Source organism: Pleurodeles waltl, chromosome 1_1, assembly GCF_031143425.1.
Source record: "Pleurodeles waltl isolate 20211129_DDA chromosome 1_1, aPleWal1.hap1.20221129, whole genome shotgun sequence".
NCBI lineage: Eukaryota > Metazoa > Chordata > Amphibia > Caudata > Salamandridae > Pleurodeles > Pleurodeles waltl.
Window position 1 is genome coordinate 8,882,736 of NC_090436.1, and position 24,661 is coordinate 8,907,396.

At 46.7% G+C, this 24,661-nt stretch overlaps 1 protein-coding gene across 2 annotated transcripts in view; it reads left to right on the plus strand.

Moving 5' to 3' along the window:
* Positions 1 to 1,016: 1,016 nt before the first annotated feature.
* INO80B (INO80 complex subunit B) overlaps positions 1,017 to 24,661 on the plus strand; it is a 57,367-nt gene continuing 33,722 nt past the window's right edge. Inside the window, exons 1-3 of one of the 2 annotated variants that reach the window (XM_069205647.1) lie at positions 1,020 to 1,234; positions 10,770 to 10,965; positions 22,575 to 22,693. In XM_069205647.1, the coding sequence (XP_069061748.1) occupies positions 1,183 to 1,234; positions 10,770 to 10,965; positions 22,575 to 22,693 (367 nt within the window). In that variant the 5' untranslated portion in view covers positions 1,020 to 1,182. Of the gene's footprint in view, positions 1,235 to 10,769; positions 10,966 to 22,574; positions 22,694 to 24,661 lie in introns of both variants that reach the window. The other variant, XM_069205655.1, reaches the window with a different exon arrangement.

Sequence of the window (24,661 nt, forward strand, 5' to 3'; positions counted from 1 at the left end):
ATGTATTTCTTATCCCTCCTTTCCACATAATAGGAAACTCTGTATTGTTCGTTTGAAGGTGTATGAAGATTGCACACGTGAATTCAGACAGAATGTTTTCCGTCAATGGTTGATTTCCTTACAAAAACCTTTTTGCCAGTCACTGCAGCAACTTTGGCTCGTTGGGTCAAATGGTTATTAGCAGAAGCGGGTATTGACATAAGTATTTTTGGAGCTCATGGCTTCAAAGGCTTTCGCTACTGGGGCTAGATTAGAAGATATGATGGCTGCAGTGGATTGGTCAAATGATTCTACATTTAAGGTATTCTATCACAAACCTATTGTTGATGTGGTGTCAGAAGTAGTAAACAGACTTTAAACTAGCATAACCCTGACATAGAATTAACATTTTTCTAGCTATTGCGTCAAGAATTTTAGCTTCTGTTTTCTAGTTGGAGTGAAGTGTGGGTCCCTCACATCAGGAGGAGTTTCTTGTCAAGTGTGGCAAGTTAATTTGTAAGGTTGGATTGGCAAAGAAAGAGGACGGACTACGGCAGACAGACTATGGGGTCATCGTGGCCGTGATTGGTGGGCTTGGCATCATGGGAGTGGTAGTTCAAAGTTATATCATTTGTTATTGGCTGCTGTTAACTCCTCAGTGCCGCCTCGCAGTGCCTTTTCCATGTCGGCGGCCGGGTCTTGTCGACGTGGCAACGGAAAAACTGTTTATAGTCCTGCGTCTGTGTCGATGACCCCTCTTTGCTTCAGGTCCCTCCTGCCCGGGGGACACTAAATACCCGCGCGTCAGGCGGAAGTGTGAACTGGAGGAGCGTGCCATAGCCTGACTTCCGTTTTTATTTTTTTCCTAGTGATGCTGGGCACTTTACTGCAGACAGGCGGAAGTGTGGTCTCGGGAACGCTTTTCTGCCTGACTTCCGGTTGTATCTCCTGCTTGCGCCAGCGGAGGAGAGGCGGAAGTGCGCACTAGAAAGCCTGTCCTTAGCCTGACTTCCTGTTTAAGTCCTGCTGGGGGGGGCATCACTGCGTTCAGACGTATGTGTCCCCCTGGCCTGACTTCCGTTTGTAAGGACTTTTGCTGTTGGTGTGTTCGAACGCTGGGGGCTCATCCGGCGGAAGTGTGCACTGCCGTAGCCGGTCCCCCGGTCCTGAGTTCCGGCTGCACTTCCTGCTGCCGCGCAGACCATGATGAGCAAGAGCTGGGGCCGCAGAGCCGGGAGCGCGGAGCGGGCTTCGGGTGAGAGGCCGCTGTGACCTCTCCAGGGCAGAGCTGGGGCTCGGGGGTGGGGCTGTGGGGGGCCTGGGTCATGCATTCCTCTGCTGGGAGCTTTATAGGAGCCCCCCACCCCCCCCGAGCTTCCCAGGCCCGTGAGCGCTGCTCCAGGCCGGAGCTTTCCTTTGAATTCTGGGACTTGTAGTCCTATTTATTACAAATTAAAAAAAGACTTCAAGTCCCAGAATTCAAAGAGGAACATCTGGGCTGGAGCATGGATCATGCATGGACCTGGGAAACATCGCACCAGGGGGGGGGACCTTCTGTGCAGCTTCTCCCCTTCTAGACCACCAGAGCGCTCTCCTTGCATGGCAAAAGACGTCTACAATGCATACACGCCATCCCTCTAGAGGAGCCTTAAGAGAGCCCCCAGCAGCCTGGCACACAGGCTCTCCGCCCCTGGTGGCTCTGGGCACACCCGCAGCCAGGACACAGCCAGACTGCGGCTAGGGAGTGTAAAAAGGTAAAAACAAGGCAGCAGGTCTTCTCATTCTATGTGCCCAGACCCATGTCCAGCACCACCCCAGCAATGCTCCAACTTAGGAAAGTGTTGAAGACTTACATCTTTATAGAGCATCCGTAATCCAGCTACCTCTCCTATCTCTCATTGACTTTATTCTGCTCTTTGACCATGTACAGTACTCTGCTACCTCTTGGCTGGTTTTGCACTGTTGAAATATATATTCATACATACAGCAAAAAAAATCTCTAACCCCCCCACCATAAAAGATAAACCACAATCCATAATGCTTGTTTTTCTTAGTGAATCTAAAGGGAACTTACGTTATAAGAAAAACATGGACAGGAAATTACCCACCAGTGGAAGTAGAAAACCGCAAGAGCCCCCAAATTATCACCTATCTGCAGACCACATCTTTTTAGGGGCTCATTAAAGCAACTTGCAAGAGACTACACAGATGGAACACGAGAGGCTGCATATAGCAGAAACTCCCTTATCTCACAGCAAAACCACCCCACAAATTAAAAACTGTTCATCAGTATTGAAGGTGGGCAAGCCAAGCAAGGTTCAAGTTGGGCTCTCGCTGATGTATGTCACAGGTGGTACTTTTGCTATTCATCTGAACGTGTGCCTTTTCTGTTTCAACTTTTGCCACTGACATTGTACTTCAAATACAGGTAATGTAGCTGAAGTGCATTTAGAATGAAGGACAGAGGTGTATTTTGCAAATGTCTTTTGAATGAATGTACACAGAGCAAACTTAGCTTTTGATAATATATTTATAACATTTTAGTTAAGACTGCACATATACATATTTTGTTTCAATAATTGCTATTAATTTAGAAACAACTAAACATAGAGAATAAATCAGCATAGCAAGGGGAGCTCATCAGTGTGAGTGTTTGGCAGAGAAAAAGGGAGAGTGTTTATGAGGGAAAACATAAAATAGTCCATAGATAACTAAATTGCATTGGATAGCCTTCTAAAATAGACGGAGTGCTGAACGTTATCTAAGAGGTTGTTGAACCTGGCCCTTTTTGCAGGCTTATCCCCAAACTTTTTGCCTTCTTCCTTCTATTTATTCTAACCTGTTTGTATTCGCTTTAGGACTTTGGGCACTTTAGCATTGCTAACCAGTGCTAAAGTGCATGCTCTCCCTTTCTAAATTGTATTGGTTTATCCATGATTAGTATATTTGATTTACTAGTAAATCCCTAGTGTACCAGGTGTACCCCAGGCCAATAAATCAAATGCTTCTAGTGGGCCTGCAGCACTGGCTGTGCCACCCACAAGAGTAGCGCTGTAAACATGCCACAGGCCTGCCTTTGCAGCGCCTGCGTGTGCAGTTTAAAACCGCTATTTCGACCTGGCAAGTGCACCAGCATGCCAGGCCAAAACCTTCCCTTTTACTGCATGTAAGTCACCCCTAAGATAGGCCCAAGACAGCCCTATCTCTCCCATAGGGTAGCATGGGGATTGCCTTGAAACATATTTCAAGTGTAATTTCCCATTGGGAGCAGATAGTGATACAGAGTTTGCGGTCTCTGAACTCACAATTTCAAAGTACATCTTTTGGTGAAGTTGTTTTTTGAATTCTGACTTTGAAAATGCCACTTTGAGAAACTGGGCATCTTCTTGCTTAACCATTCTGTGACTCTGCCTGTCTGCTGAATACAGGTCCGGGTGAGGATGATAGTTGGGCTGTTTGTGCATTCACTCTAGACAGTCACACAAAGCAATCTGATGTGTTCCCTGTATATCCAAAGGGGGGTCTTCCTGAGCTGTAGTAGTGGGAGGAGCTGACATCTGCATCTGAATAGGGCTGTGTCTCTCCTCATACCATGCAGTCTCCAACCACCCTGGAGTGGGTCTGGGGCAAGGGCAGGCAAAGGCAGGTTCTTTTGCACTACAGAGACTTCTCTTTGAAGTTTGCCTACTTCAAATACAGAAATGAGTGTAAGTACTGGACCACTGACACCACATAGTTAGAACACTTCTGGACTGAGGACATTCTGCCAGGAAGAAGAACTGGATGCTGTAGGAGAGATTGCCACTCTGCCTGGTGCTTTGTTGCGCTGGCCTGCTTCTTGCTGCTTATATGCTGGGAGTCAAAGGACTGGACTTTGCTTTCTACCTCCTGCTTTTCAAGGTTCTCCAAGGGCTTGAACTGGACTTACCTCCTGTTAAGAAGTCTCAGTTTCATCAAAGACTTCACTCGCCAGCACCTGGGCTCTCTTGCTGCGAGTCCTGACTTGCCAGGTGGTGCCAAATCCAGTTCCTGGGCCCTTGGAAGTGAGCTCTGGTGCAACCAAGAAGAACCTAAGCACATCGACTCCAGAGTGACCACAGAACCGGCTTAGTCTGCACTGGAGCCGTGGTCCCCGCTGAGTGCAAGATTGCAACCTGCAACACAGGCCCAACGCTGCCACAACGCTTCCAAAGTTCCGCCTCCAATGTCCTGCAACTCCTCGTTTGTGTTGTCGGTTCTGTCTTGCAGTCTTATATCCTACCGGGATTGCTGTGGTGATGTCTGGGGCTGACGAGGGGCCTCTGACAAGTTTCAGTCAGGAATAGGAGATCCGGGGTATTTGTTGCTGAGGCAGTCCCAGATTTCGGTGGCATGTTTGCTGAGTGAGCAAGTGTCGAGTACCATGCATGAGGATGATTTTGGGGGTGATAGTCTACTGGTCAGGTAGGTAGGGGGCAATGGGAGGGCTGAGTGATTGTAAATGGTGTCACTGATGTCCGTGACACCCGACTTCGCCGCAGCACCTGTGGTCCTGTGGTGGTCCTGTGGTGTGTTCGTGACACACAAAAGTCGGCTCCTCGTATCTTGACCTGCCAGATTCATCAACACCCGCTGAGTCCTAAGGAACTGATGTCATGCCACCAAATAAACTCCCCTGCAGCCATGGGGAACTGATGCCTCCCCTCTCCTGCCTAGCAGTAGGACCTGACAAATCACCTCCCCAGTAGCAGTAAGGAACTAACGCAACACCAATTCCAGCAATTCCTCACCTCCCCAACTCCGAGCAGCATTTTTGTTTCCTTATCATTTTCAAAGATACTATATCTGGGGTCCGTGCAACTCCGTGACTGGCCCACACTCCTTCAAAAGTGGCATCAGACTGTTGGGGACAACTCGGTCAAGGCGATGTGAAAGCCCCAGTTGGAGCTATTGTGTTTTTAAGAGAATTACTAAGATTTTATCTTTGAAAATGTGTATTTTTACTTTTGTACGTCGTTCTTTTTTTGTAATTTTGGTCTTTTTTTACTCAAATAAATATTGGCTATTTATCTAAACTGCTGTGGTGTACTTCTGTAGTGTTTTCACTGTGTTTCTGTGTGTGTACAAATACTTTGCACATTGCCTCTGATATAAGCCAGATTGCCCATGCCAAGCTACAAGGGTGTGAGCAGGGGTTATTTTAGCTGAGTGACTTCCTTAACCTGACTAGAGTGAGGGTCTCTACTTGGACAGGATGCAAAACACTGACAACTAGAGACCCAATTTCTATCCGAGATGAACAGATCATCCATGGGATTAGGAGAGACAGGAGTCCGGGGCTGCATTCTGAAGGTAGTTGTCTAGGTATCAGCTATACTATGTAAAGATTCAACACCGGTAACAGAGCCACTGACATTGGCAAATGTTTCTTTCTGTGACAGCGATTCACAGGGAGAGAAAAAAGTGTCTTGTTGAAACCATCTGTCAGGTCACATGTTTTGTTAACGACTATGTTAACTGAACCGCATCTAATACTCGTCGATTTTTCACTTGACCTGCTTCAGATTCAATATGTTTCATCACTTGCTGAGTATGCCAAAGTGTTGATTAAGGGATGTGGACTGTGCCCCTTGTCAGTGTGATTTTACTTCCTCTCAGGATACGTTGCATTTTCTTCTGATTTGTCCCTTTTACAAATACCTGCGTCAACATTTTTAGGGTCGAGTCTGCGTTGCATGCGCTCGCGCATGCGTTTCGCAGCGAGACTCTTTTGTATTTAGAAAAGGGCTCGGAGCCCTGTCAACTTCACGTCAGTGTTTTTTATTGGTTCGTGGGCTTCCCTAATAAAATCTGCTTGCTTTCATTAGTCGAAGGCACGCATAAGTCATGCCTTTTCCGGTGGCTAGCCCTCCTCCAGCGCAGCGACCAAGTACAGAAAACATGTGAGGCTCGCTGTTTTCAGTCGGGCTCGTGGACTTTTTTTTCTCTAATTTACGAGCCCGATCTCGCTTGGCAGAAGTCGAGCGCTTTACATACTTGATTTCACTTTTTCGGGTTATGTACATAAATGCACTTTTGCCCGATAGGTGAAAAGTCGGATTAGGAGTTTACAACGTGATCAGCTCTAACATGAGCAAACGCGAGACCCGTTGCATTGTAAATGCTTTTTTTTTTTTAAGGCTGTCTTGGTGGATAAGAAAAACAAGCCAGACCAGCACTATTGTAATCGCAGCTTCTAAATGATGCTAATATGTGTATTACTTTTTCTTATTTTTTAAATTATGCAATGGGATAAATGATATACTATGTTTTTAGTATAATGACATTTATTTAACGACCTTTATGGTTTATATTTAACAACTTTTATGGTTTCAACGTATTTAAAAATGAATACAATTATCTTGAAGGGAAAGGGCAGAGATTCTCCTGAAGTTCTTCGGTGTGACGCGTTCTTCCTCTTTTTATGGTTGGTGAGGAAGTCTTGTTTGGGTTCAGAGTCGGGAAGCAGAGACTCTATCTGCTGTCACTGACATTGTTGCCAACTTGCTGTAGTTTGGTTTGTGCAGTTTGTACATAATGTGAAAAGACTAGAGGGGGAACTACGGTGAAACCTTGAGACTGAATAGTTTTTGACCAGCAGACTGTCTAATTAAACTGTGATTTAACTAAGACATGGATGATCTGAATGTCAGTGCCATAGTCGAAGTTCTGTGAGATGAATGATTTTCTTTCTGTCTTGATTAAGGAAGTATTTTGCACATCTTCTCACCTAAGCTCACCATCATAGCTTAGCTTCTGTAAAACAAGTGAAGAGAAGCCTTGTCCTTTACTGTTGAACTAGAGAGTGTGGTCTCTATGATCTGTTGACTGAATAAATCAATAGGTCTACAACAGGGAAAATTCTGCATCCCTTCTTGAGTATAGGAAAATCACCTTTTCTTTGTCGTTTCTTACTTCCTTTGCTGAATTTGGAAGCACTTTGAAGTAATTTGGTTCAGAATTGTGACGGAGTAACCCATCCAGCAATATCTGAATCAGGGCTTTAGTCATTGAAGTCTCTTAGTTAAGGTTGGATGGAATCATCAAAGATCTGTGGCTGGTGTGTGTCGGTCCTTTGCTCATTCTGGCACTGGAACTAACCCACACCCGACTGAAGAGGTCGACTCTGGTCATGCGTTCCTTGTGTTCCAGATCAGAGAGGACCTGGCTTGGCAGCTCAGGCTGGACAGTTCTGTTGGAGCAGGACCAAGAGTGATATGAGTCTTATCTGAGGTGGCATGGTGGACAAAAGAGCAATTTGTTGGAATACCAACGATTGCCAGTGGTTGAATGTATTGTAAGCATTCTCCCATCACCTTTTGTGCGTTCGGTTTCTCTGTCATACCATCCTTTTATTTCGCCTTCATGTTCAGATCGATTTATTCAGGGATTACACAGTCTTGGTTTTTCCCTTTAAATTGGAGAGGGAATTGAGATGAAAACTTTCTTTAAGAGGAATTGAATATTTGCTGCATGCTTATACTTTGGGGAGGAAACACCCCCAAGACTACACATTATGAGGAATCTTAGGGCAAACATGTGGAGAGCACTCCAAAGAACACAGAATATTGTAGAGCTGGACATGACAACATATCAGGGATTTGTGAGAAACCTAATCTTCTCTGCAACTGGGGGTGTAGTTAGCTGTAATTTGGAGATTGAAGTGAAGGCGTTCCATGGAGGGGATGGTGTTCTCAAAGGCTGTGATGCATTTGAGAGATTCCTTGAAAAGTATTGCTGTAACGACTCATGGTTTGTGTTGTTGGTCCCGTCTTGTGATCTTATGTCCAGCCAGGATTGCCATGGCGATGTCCAAGGCTGACAAGGGGCTCAGCCAGATTTCAGTGAGAAACAGTAGGACTGGTGTGTCATTGCTGAGCGGGTCCCAGATCTCTGTGGTGTGTTAAAATGGGCAAGTGTGAAGTAGCATGCATGAAAGTGACTATGGGGCTGCTGGTTTGTTGGGCAGGTAGGTCAGCGTGCTGTGGGAGGGCTCAGTGATTGTAGGTGGTGCTTGCGTTGTGGGTTTGGTGTTGCATGTGAAACGGCAGCACCTGTCCCGTGATGCTGGGGTCCGAGATACCTGGTCTTTTAAACTAAGACCAGGCCATAAGGGTGCTATGTATGTGCTGTGTCAGTCTTTGCTAAAATGAATAATAGCGAGCAGACTTATGCCATGCAGTGGTTATTAGAAGTGCATTTTTAGGGAAGGTTAGAAAGTTTTTCAATGCATCTCCCTAGAAAACTATATTCGAGAACGAACAACAGATGTTAGTCGACTGAAGTGATCGGCTCAGTGCGTATGGCTTTACCTTCTTCACAATCTGCAGAGATATATGTAGGCCCGCAGTGGGTTCTACAAATTGCTCTTTGCTTAAATGCAAGTCATTGTGAAAACCTCACTAAGGCGGAGACATTATCTCGTTTGTTTTACAACCAGTAATAAGTTATCCCGCAGCATTTTGCAAGTGTGGCCCATCTGTCAGAAGACCAAGGTGCACATCCTTGGCTTTAGACAGGTTAGTGATACCAGAACATCTTTGTGGTGTTTTGTGGAGCTAAATTGGAGAATCTGTTGGAGTGAATGTAATAAAAGAGACGTTCCCTTGACCACATCTCCTCCGCGTGAACTCATCTCCCCTGTTCCCTCATTCTCCGCAGATCCTGTTTGCACCGTCACCGTGAGCTCCTGCTGGGGAGGGAGGACACAGTGTTGTCCCACCCCGGTTCTAGACCATGCTTTATACGCACCTGGGCTCCATGTGCAATCCACCCTCCAACATGTTGGGAGCATTGTCAGCCTCTTCCTCTAGTCTCCACAGCCCTCTTCATGCACCCCTCCATGCCATGATCAAGTTCTTTTGCCCCCATACTTTGACCCATCTCCACCATGACTTTCTTACCACCATACAACATTGTGGCCGTAGGGAGCCAGCACTATGATCCCTCGAGCACCCGTCCCTGAAAGGCCTCATACCTCTGCAGGTAATCATAGTGCGCATGTACCAATGGAGGGGGCACTCTTGTCTATGGCAATCCTGCTTTAAGGTTACCACACTATTGTGCCAGGGGTGCAGTGCTCCATCTGGGGTCACCACTGGGGGAATTCTGCTTCACTTCAGTTGATCCAGTTGAAACCAACATTCCCTGAGGACAGTAACTCGCAGAAGAAAAGCCCAGACTGGAGCATCATCCGTCATCTCAGAGTCACCAGCCACACCCATCGAATGGGAAAGAGGGTCTACCACACTGTCAACAGGCATAATGGATTCCAGAGGGTGCCACACTTGCCCGTCCAATGTGGTCTTTCTTGCTAGCAGCGCCTGGGATGGTACGTCGCAGCAGCAAACATGGGTCCTGGACCTATTTAGGGGCAAACCTACACCACTGAAGTGTAGTGGGATAGGGTTACCCCAATGAGATGTCTAAGACTGAACATAGAGGGTTACTTGGTATTGTGACACCGGGAGAGGCATGGAGAACCAAACAAGGGTAGAGATTCATAGAGGGGAGAGTAGGGCCCAACTGCACGGAGCACCGCAAGGATGCGAATTCAAGGAAATGCTGGAGGCCGAGAACAAAGGGCCCACCCTGCTTCGATAAAGAATCAAACGCCCCAGGATGCAAAGGCATCACAGCAACGAAGAACCCAAGGACGACCACGGAGCGCCACACCACCCAGGTGAAGCATGTGATTGACAACAGAGCAAGGCAAAAAGAGGTTAGCACCAGTGTATTAGTGGGGTGGACAAGGATCTGAGACGGGTCCAGATTGGGATTGATTGGCCGAGCAAGCTCTGAGATCCTAGGCCATCACTCTCTGTTCTGTACATCACACCAGGGTACTTATGTTAAGTAGCACAGTGGAGAGCCTTGTGAAGTTCTACACTTGTAGGTAAGGGGAGAAAAGTTCTGACTGAGTATGCAACACTTCTATCCACACACGGACATGAAAAGACTAGGACTGATCATTGCGGCATTCAGCTGGCCTGCTGCAGCCCCTCTGATAAATCCTCCTTTCCGAAAGAACCGGAGGTTGAGCTACTCCTCTTTTTCAGGTGTGCCCAACACTGTCCTAAACATATTCTCTTGAGACATTAATGCAAACACCTGTTGTCCTTGCTCTGACTTCCCTTCCAGGGCTTGGTCACCTCTGATGTAGCATGGCTCTGTGAATTACCACCTGCATACTTAACTTCTATATTCACTCTTGCTTCTAAGTGCAAGCACAGATATTCCGTCGAACATTGTTAATCCAGATTTTGAACGTCTGCACAAGTCACAGTGCTCCGGTCATTTGTGCCAAGAGAGATATCCTAGAAATACCATTGCCACATAAAAGTAGTCTGTAGCGCAAGGCACTTCTTTCTCCAGTTGGCGCTTACTATAACCAGGACTTCAACAGTCAAGGAATATTAACCCAGCCGCTTGTTCTAGAACCTCTTTTTCTATGTCAAACTGCATATTCTGTGATGACACTCCCTTTGATGAACTAAACCACCACATTGACTCACGCCACCTGACACCTATTTAGAAAGTTAAGGGTTGGTGGTTGTGTTCACTGCAATACTACAGCAGTCTCTTTCTTGGATCCCTGAGGGAATTCTATATACACCGTATGCTTTGTAAGTGGTGTTGATCACCAGTCAATACAAAGACGAGACCCCCAGGGGTCGGGTGAGCGGTCGGGTGTGTGTTGGGCAGAGATTGTTTAATGCTTCTTACTCTGTTGGTCTTCGGACACTGAGCCCTTTTCTGATTTTCTTTCGCAGTGGATGAAGATGACCTGAGTGGCCATGGCTCCCACAGGAAGAAACACCGGAAGCATAAGAAACACAAAAAGAAACATCACCAAGAGGAGCTCAGCCATGGCGTCTCCTCTGAAACCCTGGAGTCCGACTCTGCACCGGCAAAACCACAGCTCAAGCTGAAGATCAAGCTGGGTGGACAGATCCTCGGCACCAAAAGGTACTGCTGAGAAGATCTGCAAGTCTGGGATCTTAGGTAGCCTCACTGCGTCTAGTTATTCCTGGTTCCGGCAGGTGTGCTTGTTACAGGGGGTGGCAGTGATGACCTAAGCATGGCCTTGTATTCCTTATCTGGTAGCAGAAACATGTCGAGTTGTCTCAGTTTTGAATCTCTTTCTTAAACGTGGCGTAGAAGTCCTGAATATATTTGTGTGAGATATAATATATTCTGTGCACGGTTAGTACAATCGGTCAAAGTTCATTCCATCCTGTTTGGCTTCAGGTCGGCAGGCGGGGTAATACTGGTATTCTGGCCAGCAGGCTATTGAAGGGCATATGCCCTCCTCTGTTACTAGTATTTTTATTACCGTAGGTATGTGGGCGGTTTTGTTGGTTTTGTGGTTGCTTCATTATGAGAGTCCCGCTTCGGCAGCCACCAAAAGCCTTTACTCCAAAGCCCATGCATATGTTGCAAAGGACTTCTTATCTAATACCTGAATTCCACCAGGGGCTGGCAAAGTGCTGTTAGGTTGGTTTTGTTGGGTTTTCCCCATGCTGAAGGACCCTCGTTGTTGGCTGGTTTTGTGGAAGGCTCGTGTGTAGCTCATGACACAGTTGTTCAGGTGTGCTGTGAAACGGAATAGTGTAAGTTCCTTATTTTGTTTAAAGGAGTGATGGGATTGTACACAGCATGACAAGTTAGAGATTGTGAGTCAGTGTTTGTGTTAGGGCTACATTATGGCTCAAGTTATAGGGCTATTCAAAAGAGTCTTCAACCCTGGGCCTGTCTGCAGAAGAATCTCACTGAAGCAGAGGGATCTTTATCTTGTTCTGTGCTGAGCATGGCCCAGGCTTTTTTGTGTTGTTAACTTGGCTCCTTGTGCTTCGTCTGGAAGACTCTGCAGACATATTGTAATCATTTGACTGCAGGGAAAGATTGAACCAAATACCGGGCAGTTCCCATCAATTCCTCTGGCTTTATGAATAATATTCTCTGATCTCATATTTCGTATGCGGTGAGAAGGTCACCCTGGTCTTCAGTAAGGGTGATGAAAAGAGCCTCTTGTTTGTTCATTGTTGCTATTGCAGCCACTGCCATGGGTTCAGACCTTGATTGCAAGCTTGGAGTATTTTGTTTGCTCAATGTACTCATCATATTTTCTTGGAGCTGTTTCTCTCAAGATTTCACAAGGGTGAGATAGATTGGAGATCATCCTGTAGTTTGTTCAGCCCTAAAATCTGGAGCATGATGAATGGCTGATTTTGAACGGCGGGTGTGCTCCTGATGAGGAAAGGCACTGTGGGAAGTTCATGATGTTGACCCACAAGCATCAGGATACACTTCTGAGTGCCTGACGAGGGGCCTGGTTTTAAGGCTGATGTAATGTACCTTTTTTGGTACACATTCAACACTTTATCCAATTTTTAGGCCTGATGATTGGGAGTGTTTTTCACTGGATGGGGATAGCTAATTTCCAATTGAAGAGTGTAATTCTGTTATTAGACTTGCGAACCTGGCAGGTCTCAAAGCTATTAGTTTGTTCCATTTGTGGAAAATGTTGAATATTTCCTTTCAGTTGATTCTAGACCCCACTCTTTAAACGTCTCTGCACAGCCTCAGGAGGTTGACTTCAGCAGGTGAACATCCATTTAGCCATTCATGGTTCACAATGGTCCATGCCACTAACACATTGTAGATTACACATCTGCCTTGTGGAAATCAGAGTCGGTGATGTATCTGTTATGTTAGCTCACAGAGCTCAGAAGCATGTATATGTGTTTCTGAGCCAAACCATTAATGGAAACATTGACGTTTTAAGTGTTTACCCTTGCATGTCATTAGTCGGTGCACTGGGGGTTCTCCGGCCTTACCCTTTTCAGTCGAGCAAGCATGGTGATATATTGGTTTTAGACTCTTTGTTTCCACGTCTCACTCTTTTCATTTCTCAGGAAGCTGCTTTGCTCTGCATCATGTTTAAACTACATTGGGGAGCTTTTTATATGACTGTTGTGTTTTGTTTGCTTTATGTTTAGATATTGTTGGAGTAGATTCACTTTATTGATGTTCATGCCCAAGCCATGGTCAGGCTGAGCCTTGTAACGTGACTAAAGCCATGGGGTGTGCAACCAGTGGGATCAGCGAAGTGTTTAACTGCTGCTTGGTCTTAGCTCTAGGGCTAATATGTGCCCAGGTGTGTGTGTTTGTGCATGTCTGTCACTAATTCATTGAGATTTAGGAGTTGCGTGTTCACTTGTTCTATCACATGCTTGACTTTGAGTCCACTCATAAGCTAGAACCTCTTATTAGTGCATATCTCCTTCAGTGGGTGCAGACATAGCATGGTAGATAGTCGCAGTAATGAACGTGTTTGAGTTGACTAGGAGCGTAATGACCATGAACTCTAATGAATCACACATTCATGTCATCTCCTTGTTTAGCAGGTCTATCGCATATACAACTGCGCGGTAGCTGAGTGCGGATTCTGCCTGACTCCCTGAGCTCTTGAACTGTTTATATGCGGTGCCCAGACTTGTTGCCACTGGATGTGTTTCCATTGGTCCAACAACACCCTCTGCCGCCCCCTCTGTGGCTTTCTCAGGTGTTCACCGGGGCATTTTCTAGGTCAGGCAAAGGGGAGGAAATGATACAGCTAATAACCGGGAGAAGATGGCGACACAGTGGGAGTTTGAAGCTGAAGCAAAGAGAAACAGCTGCCTCTGCTAACTGGAACTCTATTTGAAGAAACTGAAAGACCTTGAAACTCCTGCGCATCCAGAACGCCTCAGCACACACCCAGAACACCTCAGCACGGCTCATCCTTAACCTCCCTCGCCACAAACACATCTCAGCCCACCTCAGAGACCTCCACTGACTCCCTGTCAACAAAAGGATCATCTTCGAACTCCTGATCCACGCTCACAAAGCTCTCCTGCCTATCTCAACGACCGTCTCAACTTCCACATCCCGACACGCCAGCTCCGCTCCGCCAACCTCGCCCTAGCAACCGTCCCCCGCATCCACCGGACCACAACCTTCTCCCACCTTGCCGCCAAAACCTGGAACTCCCTCCCCATCAACCTACGTCTGACCTAGGACCTCCTGACCTTCAGGAAGCGCCTCAAGACCTGGCTCTTCGAGCAGTAGCACCCCCCCTAGCGCCTCGAGACCCTACCGGGTGAGTAGGGCGCTTAACAAATTATTGATTGATTGAATTTACATCTAAAGGATAGATGCTTTTTGCTATCAAGCTTGAGGCCGTTAAGTGCTTGGGTCTGGAGTGACAACTCCTTTTCCACCATTTTGGAGACAACACCTTTTGCCATCTTTTTGCCTAGAACTAACCTATGTGCTTAGTTGGTGACCCTCCAGAGGTTATCAAGAGCATGTGCTATTGTCTAGTGTTAAGCTCCACTCAAGTCAGTTGGTTAATGTACCCACTGCAGGGGTCTTGACAGAATGAGAATGTCACAGATTACAATCCCGACATATCTTTTTTACCTCTTCCTCTCTGCAAAGTCGATGCAAATGAATTATAGTGATTTTGTTAATAATGGAGCTGCTTTGCAGCACTATGAAATGGCAGAACCTGTATTACCAAGCGCTATATAAAAAAAGGTATTCCCAGACTGCCCCAACACGCACTAGACAAAGACCCCTAGGGGAGAGGATGTGGCGTAAGGGCCAGAGCTGCCAACTTTGGAGCTGGTGAGCACGGTTCGAGTCTCAGAGCCAGCTCAGCATCCTGTGATTCTGGGCAAATCACTTAATCTTTCCTTGCTACCAAAAGTGAATGTGTTCTTATGTAATGTCACTGGTGCTCATGTAAAGCGCTACAATACCTTTGTATCAAGTTTGCACTATATAAGTCCTGAATATATTTGTGTGAGACATAATATATTCTGTGCATGGTTAGTACAATTGGTCAAAGTTCATTCCATCCTGTTTGGCTTCAGGTCGGCAGGCGGGGTAATAGTGGTATCCTTGCCAGCAGGCTATCAAAGGACATATGCCCTCCTCTGTTACTAGTGTTATTATTTCAGTAGATAGGTGGGCGGTTTGTTGGTTTTCTGGTTGCTTCATTATGAGAGTCCAGCTTCTACAGCCACCAAAAGCCTTGCTCCAAAGCCCATGCATATGTTGCAAAGGACTTCTTATCTAATACCTGAATTCCACGGGGGCTGGCAAAGTGCTGTTAGGTTGGTTTTGTTGGGTTTTCCCCATGCTGAAGGACCCTTGTTGGCTGGTTTTGCACTTGTTTCAGTGCAGCGTTTTGTGGGAGGCTAGTGTGTAGCTCATGACGCAGTTGTTCAGGCGTGCTCTGAAACAGAATAATGTAAGTTCCTTATTTTGTTTAAAGGAGTGATGGGATTGTACACAGCATGAAAAGTTAGAGATTGTGAGTCAGTGTTTGTGTTAGGGCTACATTATGGCTCAAGTTATGGGACTATGCAATAGAGTCTTCAGTCCTGGGCCTGTCTGCAGAAGAATCTCACTGAAGCAGAGGGATCTTTATCTTGTTCTGTGCTGAGCATGGCCCAGGCTTTTTTTTGTGTTGTTAACTTGGCTCCTTGTGCTTCGTCTGGAAGACTCTGCAGACATATTGTAATTATTTGACTGCAGGGAAAGATTGAACCAAATACAGGGCAGTTCCCATCAATTCCTCTGGCTTTATGAATAATATTCTCTGATCTCATATTTCGTATGCGGTGGGTAGGTCACCCTAGTCTTCAGTAAGGATGATGAAAAGAGCCTCTTGGTTGTTTATTATTGCTATTGCAGCCACTGCCATGGGTTCAGACCTTGATTGCAAGCTTGGAGTATTTTGTTTGCTCAATGTACTCATCATATTTTCTTGGAGCTGTTTCTCTCAAGATTTCACAAGGGTGAGATAGATTAGAGATCAACCTGTAGTTTGTTCAGCCCTAAAATCTGGAGCATGATGAATGGCTGATTTTGAACGGCGGGTGTGCTTCTGATGAGGAAAGGCACTGTGGGAAGTTCATGATGTTGACCCACAAGCATCAGGACATATTTCTGAGTGCCTGACGAGGGGCCTGGTTTTAAGGCTGATGTAATGTACCTTTTTTGGTACACAGTCAACACTTTATCCACTTTTTTAGGCCTGATGATTGAAAGTGTTTATCACTGGATGGGGATAGCTAATTTCTAAGTGAAGAGTGTAAATCTGTTATTAGACTTGCGAACCTGGCAGGTTTCAAGGCTATTAGTTTGTTCCATTTATGGAAAATGTTGAATATTTCCTTTCAGTTGATTCTAGATCCCACTCTTTAAACGTCTCTGCACAGCCTCAGGAGGTTGACTTCAGCAGGTGAACATCCATTTAGCCATTCATGGTTCACAATGGTCCATGCCACTAACACATTGTAGATTACACATCTGCCTTGTGGAAATCAGAGTCGGAGATGAATCTGTTATGTTAGCTCACAGAGCTCAGCATATGTGTGTTCTGAGCCAAACCATTAATGGAAACGTTGACGTTTTAAGTGTTTACCCTTGCATGTCATTAGTCGGTGCACTGGGGGTTCTCCGGCCTTACCCTTTTCAGTCGAGCAAGCATGGTGATATATTGGTTTTAGACTCTTTGTTTCCACGTCTCACTCTTTTCATTTCTCAGGAAGCTGCTTTGCTCTGCATCATGTTTAAACTACATTGGGGAGCTTTTTATATGACTGTTGTGTTTTGTTTGCTTTATGTTTAGATATTGTTGGAGTAGATTCACTTTATTGATGTTCATGCCCAAGCCATGGTCAGGCTGAGCCTTGTAACGTGACTAAAGCCATGGGGTGTGCAACCAGTGGGATCAGCGAAGTGTTTAACTGCTGCTTGGTCTTAGCTCTAGGGCTAATATGTGCCCAGGTGTGTGTGTTTGTGCATGTCTGTCACTAATTCATTGAGATTTAGGAGTTGCGTGTTCACTTGTTCTATCACATGCTTGACTTTGAGTCCACTCATAAGCTAGAACCTCTTATTAGTGCATATCTCCTTCAGTGGGTGCAGACATAGCATGGTAGATAGTCGCAGTAATGAACTTGTTTGAGTTGACTAAGAGTGTAATGACCATGAACTCTCTTGAATCACACATTCATGTCATCTCCTTGTTTAGCAGGTCTATCGCATATACAACTGCGCGGTAGCTGAGTGCGGATTCTGCCTGACTCCCTGAGCTCTTGAACTGTTTATATGCGGTGCCCAGACTTGTTGCCACTGGACGTGTTTCCATTGGTCCAACAACACCCCCGCTGCCCCCTCTATGGCTTTCTCAGGTGTTCACCGGGGCATTTTCTAGGTCAGGTAAAGGGGAGGAAATGATACAGCTAATAACCGGGAGAAGATGGCGACACAGTGGGAGTTTGAAGCTGAAGCAAAGAGAAACAGCTGCCTCTGCTAACTGGAACTCTATTTGAAGAAACTGAAAGACCTTGAAACTCCCGCGCATCCAGAACGCCTCAGCACACACCCAGAACACCTCAGCACGGCTCATCCTTAACCTCCCTCGCCACAAACACATCTCAGCCTACCTCATAGACCTCCACTGACTCCCCGTCAACAAAAGGATCATCTTCGAACTCCTGATCCACGCTCACAAAGCTCTCCACGACACCGGACCTGCCTACCTCAACGACCGTCTCAACTTCCACATCCCGACACGCCAGCTCCGCTCCGCCAACCTCGCCCTAGCAACCATCCCCCGCATCCACCGGACCACAACCTTCTCCCACCTTGCCGCCAAAACCTGGAACTCCCTCCCCATCAACCTACGTCTGACCTAGGACCTCCTGACCTTCAGGAAGCGCCTCAAGACCTGGCTCTTCGAGCAGTAGCACCCCCCCAGCGCATCGAGACCCTACCGGGTGAGTAGGGCGCTTAACAAGTTATTGATTGATTGAATTTACATCTAAAGGCTAGATGCTTTTTGTTATCAAGCTCGAGGCCATGAAGTGCTTGGGTCTGGAGTGACAACTCTTTTTCAACCATTTTGGAGACAACACATTTTGCCATCTTTTTGCCTAGAACTAACCTATGTGCTTAGTTGGTGACCCTCCAGAGGTTATCAAGAGCATGTGCTATTGTCTAGTGTTAAGCTCCACTCAAGACAGTTGGTTAATGCACCCACTGCAGGGGTCTTGACAAAACGCGAATGTCACAGATTACAATCCCGACATATCTTTTTCACCTCTTCCTCTCTGCAAAGTCGATGCAAATGAATTATAGTGATTTTGTTAATAATAAGGCACTGTACGAAGTTCATGATGTTGACCCTAAAGCCTCAGAGACCTCCACTGGCTCCCCGTCAACAAAAGTATCATCTTCAAACTCCTGATCCACACTCACAAAGCTCTCCACGACACCGGACCTGCCTACCCCAGCGACCGTCTCAACTTCCACGTACTGACACGCCAGCTCCGCTCCGCCAACCTCACCCTCGTAACCGCCCCCCACATCCACCGGACCACAACCGGCGGCAGATCCTTCTCCCACCTTGCTGCCAAAAGCTGGAACTCCCTCCCCGTCAACCTACGTCTGACCCAGGACCTCCTGACCTTCAGGAAGCGCCTCAAGACCTGGCTCTTCGAGCAGTAGCACCCCCACCCCGGCGCCTTGAGACCCTACCGGGTGAGTAGGGCGCTTAACAAATTATTGATTGATTGAATTTACATCTAAAGGATAGATGCTTTTTGCTATCAAGCTTAAGGCCGTGAAGTGCTTGGGTCTGGAGTCAGGACTCCTTTTCCCCATTTTTGAGACAGCACCTTCACCATCTTCTTGCCTAGAACTAACCTATGTGCTTAGTTGGTGACCCTCTGGAGGTTATCAAGAGCATGGGCTATTGTCTAGTGTTAAGCTCTACTCAAGTCAGTTGTTTAATGCACCCACTGCAGGGGTCTTGACAGAACGCAAATGTCACAGATTACAATCCCGACATAGCTTTTTCACCTCTTCCTCTCTGCTAAGTCGACGCAAATTAATGATGGTGATTTTGTTAATAACGGACCTGCTTTGCTGCACTATGAAATGGCAGAACCTGTATTACCAAGCGCTATATAAAAAAAGGTATTCCGAGACTACCCCAACACGCACTAGACAAAGACCCCTAGGGGAGAGGATGTGGCGTAAGTGCAAGAACTGCCAACTTTGGAGCTGGTGAACACGGTTCGAGTCTCAGCGCCAGCTCTGCATCCTGTGATTCTGGACAAATCACTTAGGCGGTCATTCCGACCCTGGCGGTCATTGACCGCGAGGGCCGGGGACCGCGGGAGCACCGCCAACAGGCTGGCGGTGCTCCCAAGGGCATTCTGACCGCGGCGGTACAGCCGCGGTCAGAAACGGAAAACCGGCGGTCTCCCGCCGGTTTTTCGCTGCCCTGAGGAATCCATGGGGATTCCGACCCCCTCACCGCCATCCTGTTCCTGGCGGTCGTGACCGCCAGGAACAGGATGGCGGTGAGGGTTGTCCTGGGGCTCCTGCAGTGCCCATGCCAATGGCATGGGCACTGCAGGGGCCCCCGTAAGAGGGCCCCTAAAAGATTTTCAGTGTCTGCATTGCAGACACTGAAAATCGCGACGGGTGCTACTGCACCCGTCGCACCCTTCCCACTCCGCCGGCTCCATTCGGAGCCGGCTTCCTCGTGGGAAGGGGTTTCCCGCTGGGCTGGCGGGCGGCCTTCTGGCGGTCGCCCGCCAGCCCAGCGGGAAACACAGAATAACCGCGGCGGTCTTCTGACCGCGTAGCGGTATTCTGTTGGGGGAACTTTGGCGGGCGGCCTCCGCCGCCCGCCAAAGTTAGAATCACCCCCTTAATCTTCCCTTGCTACCAAAAGTGAATGTGTTCTTGTGTAATGTCACCGGTGCTCATGTAAAGCACTATAATACCTTTGTATCAAGTTTGCTCTATATAAAACTGCAAAAAATAAAATAAACAGCTCCAATGCATTCGTGTTGAGTTCGTGCTACATATTAGTGCAAAAAAAAAAAAGACCCTGCAGACATATCGAAGAAACAGCAAGTTGCCTGAAAACAAGGAAGACGAAGAAACAACATACCGCCATGAGCGCAAAGTGGTGAGGCAAAAGGAACAGTTGTGCACCACACTAAAGTAGATGGCCTATCGTGCAATAATCCATGGTACAGGGTCAGTCTGCAAGGTGTAACAAAAGAGCTCCAAGGCGGACAAACGTAAGGCATTTACCAACGACACCAAGGGATTTTTGAAAGGCAGGCCCAGGAACGAATGAAAGTGATGGGTGTGCGATGCGGGTGGTTAAAGCACACATAATAGGTTACAACATGTTGAAAAGCAACACTTGGCCACCACTGTTCTCGACCTAAAAAGGAGAATCCACGGTTACTTGAAAATTACGTATTCATCGTTGTAATGGATGCAGGGTCAAATGTGTATGCAAAAATAATAATAATGCAAGCCTGAAGGGTTGGACTGAGGGAAAAGATTCATTCCAGTAAACCAGGGTGGCTTTAGAGAAGGAGCCTTGGCTGTGGAGCATTGTTTTAGCCTTTAAGTAATGGCAAAAAAATTGATAGCGCAAATGTTTACTTTGGCTTTGTTGATTTGAGAGCTGCATTTCACTTACTAAATTGTGATCTATTATGACAAATACTGCTTCATTTGGATATCCCTCCATGTTTACTTTCGATGTTAAGAAATCTCCGATATGAGAATCGGACCAGATGGGCTCCTTTTCTGGTAAAATCCCTGATCCATGATGCCCAGCCTCATTTTTACCCAAGTTTGGAGGTTTCCATATGCTGTGTTTGCTGTGTGCAGATGACGTGGTGATTATCAATACTACACCGATGGGCCTGAAAAGGAAATTCAATGTTTGTTTATACATATTGGGTACAAAACTGTCTAACCATAATCGTGGGGGAAAACCAAAGTCTTCGTTTTCAGCCCTGAAAATGGTAAATTGTTCAGGTTACATGGGGGACTCAAATGGTGGAAGCATCTTCTTAGAAATAACTGAGAGCGTCGTTGAGTAATACTTAAAATAGTCACCTGATGGAAAGAGTGTGCGCTATGAGCATCGTCTGGAATAGTGGAACTGCACTACGGGGGTGTTTATTTGAATAATGAAAATCTACTTCGCTTACATGCGTAAAAGTTGGACTTGTGTGCTTAGAGACGAAACCGATGAAATCAGCATGATCACAGCATCTTTGCTCCAGCTGTGGGGGTGACAGCGGGCGGCACAAGTCTTGTTAGAGTCTGTGGTTCTGTCCTAGGGGCCAGTGTCATGGTCTTGGCATTATGGAGTTATCTGAGGTTGCTATGTGAGCATTTGCTGAAATGGCCTATCGCTGCCTGTGAGGGTTCTTCTTGGGTTTGCAACCTGGTCTCTTGCCAGTTTGTTTGGAGGTTATTGTTGTTCTTCAAGTGTTTTGACTACTTAATAGACTGACTGAGACTACCTATCCTAGGGATTCATTGAGCTGGGTGACGTCCACCGCGTTATCACTGCTTATGGCATCCCTCTCGATTTGCAGGGAGCCCACTTCTCTGTTTTTGGTGGTAAAGTGGTATGTCTATTGCTACAAGGAGCAGTTGATTCACTGTGCTTACCTGTTCCACATTAATGTGGATGAGTTCTGTCACCCAATAATTATAGCCATTTGGCACTTAATATCTTTTATCATTCCTGCCCAAATTTCCTGTTTGTCCAATTATTGCCTCTCAATGACGGTGTAAACCTGCTGCTGAGAGTTGGTTATGATCAGTGGTTTTCATTTGGCCTTGCCTTGTCCTGCGGTGTCCCTTACTAGGTGCAGTTACTTTGTGAGATTAGGGAGAGCCTGTGAACTCCTGGTAAGGGCTATTAACTAGTCCCTTGAGACGTATACTCGTCTCCCTTTCCAGATTGCGCATATTTTAGTTGTTACATAGGGATTCGTAGTATTTATTTGCACACATTGCACCATCTTGGTCGTGCTCATCTGGAACGTCACTATTATTACTAGGGGTCTGGGCTCAAAACCACAACAGAAGGGCCGTTTTGGATTAATTAAATTTACCTAATATTTTAAATGTTGTCTTCAGACCTCCAGGATTGAATGCATTGGTCTAAAAGTTAGTTGCAGCTCGTGGCTCGGTGGGGTGGGGAAATAAACATTAAATCGTTTTTTTTTTTTTTTAACAACACCTGGATCGTCGCAGACACCACGGCGCCGCTCCTCTGGTGTAGCCACAGGCTCCCAGCCTGCCCTGCGGCCCATCTGATGCTGCTTAGAGCAGCATCAGCATTGGCTGGGAGCGCCCAGCCAGGGCGCTCCCAGGCAGAGAAGGAGTATGTGCCTGCTCTCTCCAGCCCGGCAACACAGTGCCGGGCTGGAGAGGTCCTTGTGCACATGTCTTTTTGGCCGACCAGAATCGGCCGGCCAAACTTACATGGGCACTGAGGGGGAGTGCTGTGCTAAAAACCAAAGTGTCAGAGATTCAGCCGTAGACGAGGTAACGCAGGTTACTTTCTTTTCACCTCCTAATGCACGGAGAGCCGACAGGATGAGTCTTTCACTGATTCTTGAAACTGGTTTCAGTCTCCTGTCACTAACACACATGTTCTCTCTCTCTCTGTGCAGTGTCCCCACGTTTACTGTCATCCCTGAGGTGAAGCAGTCCCCATCTCCTCTGATGGTCGTGGACGATGATGACGAACCCATGGAGGGTGTCCCCATTGAGCAGTACCGAGCCTGGCTAGGTGAGTTGTACTTGTCTCGATCCCTACTAGTTCTAACTCGGCCCTAAGACCTAAGAAAACCCTGCACCCCAACACACATTCTCACACATGTACTTACCATGTAAATTAGTCTGAACTAATTACTATTCTAAAGTACTTGTATTTCGAATGTAATGATCCGACATAACATGCAGACACCAGTGATAGGTGCCACCATGGTGGGAAGGTGAAAGAGAGCAAGAGGTGTGCATGCTTCCACTGACGGGAGCAATCTTCCACTGAGGAGGAGCTTGCTTCCACCCAGGGGGAGCTTGCTTCCACCAAGGGGGCGCACGCCCACCGAGGAGGAGCATGCTTCCACCCATGGGGAGCTCACTTACACCAAGCTGGAGCACACCCACTGAGGAGAAGCACACTTCCACTGACGGGGAGCACACTTCCACAGAGGAGGAACACGCTTCCACTGAAGAGGAGCACACTCCCCCGGAAATTCATGGGGCTATGATTTGGTCCCATATGTTTTTCTTTGACCCACGTTCTGGCAACACTGTGAATATGTCCATTTAGTTTGCACTTGCAGCACAGAAAGAGGGAAGTGCATGAAAAGTGAGTGAGTTTCTACCAGTACTTTTATGCTTCAGTTTGAGGACTAAAACTGTTGACATTATAACTGTTAGTTTACCTGGTTCAAGCCCTAAAATATAAATGAACGCCACTTAAGAAATATCACACATTTTATATTGTTATACAAGTCCATCTTTACAAATGATAGTATAGATATTCAATCAAGTGCCATATAGTCCTAAATTGGTATTTTTTTTGTCTTCCAGTCTGACAGTGTAAGAAAGTGGATCAAAATGTGGGCAGAGTAACAATAGCTTGTCAGAGTGAACCCCAAAGTCACTAAAATAACCTGAGCTCCACCCACTAGTACTTATGGCACTGTGCAGACAGGCTAAACTTAGGGCATTGTGTAAAATATTTGCACTGTACCAAACAATGTACAAAATGACATAAACAATTAAGGAGAACTGGTGACTTGAATTTTTAAAGTTTTAAGTAAATTCCAAGGAAGCCATAGAATGGGATCTAGGTGCAGTTTTAGGCCGACTACAATAGAGCGCGGGTTGGATACACTAAAAATGTTGTCTCTGTCAAAGATTTTACTTTCTCACAGTATTTTGTTATGCAACTCAAAATCCGCCTGCGGGGTATGGCTGAAGCTGTATCCGAAGAAGGTAGATGGACACCTTTGCCGCAAAGTCCCCCTGACAGCTCTGGAGGTCTTGAAAGTCCAAAAAGTTTCCCAAGTCCCAACTTTACAGGCTTTCTGGAGCAACTCCTCTTGATCCCTTCTAAGGCTTTCAGGAACTCAGGGACAGCAGTCCATGTCCAGTTGGTACCGGTCAACTGGAGGCCTGTGTGCCCCCCGGTAGCCACACAGGAGATCAGCCAACTGACCATTGAAGGTAATGTCTTTTGTCCTGAGTAAAAGAGGGAGCAGGTACAGTCTTTCAGGGCTTCCCTCATGTCAGAGACTGCAGGTCCAGGCCTCTTCTGATATTCCACAGGCCCAGAAAGAGTTCTGCGGAGGGTTCCTGAGGGTGCCACACTTATTGTTGGCATTAGGTACTAGATGAGGGTGACTCTTGCACACTGCCTAGCTAATAGGGGAAACCTTCCCAGGGGCGACCCTATCCACTTTTTCACCAGTTCCTGTTTGCTCTACTGGGAACATCCACACAGTGCCCTTTATTCCTAAAAAGCAAGATAGAGAAACCATTTCTCCCTTTTGCACAGTTCTTGTGTCCACCCAGTGGTGAGGCAAGGGAAATAAGCAGCCCCCCCACTTCCCTATGTCAACTCAAAACTAGTTCTGGGTATTGTGCCCCTCCCACCTGGTTCGACACCCACCTGGCTAGTGTGGAGCTTTGGGGACAAAGCCTTTCCCTTCTTCTGATCTCCCTGTACACTAACCTGTGAATTGGG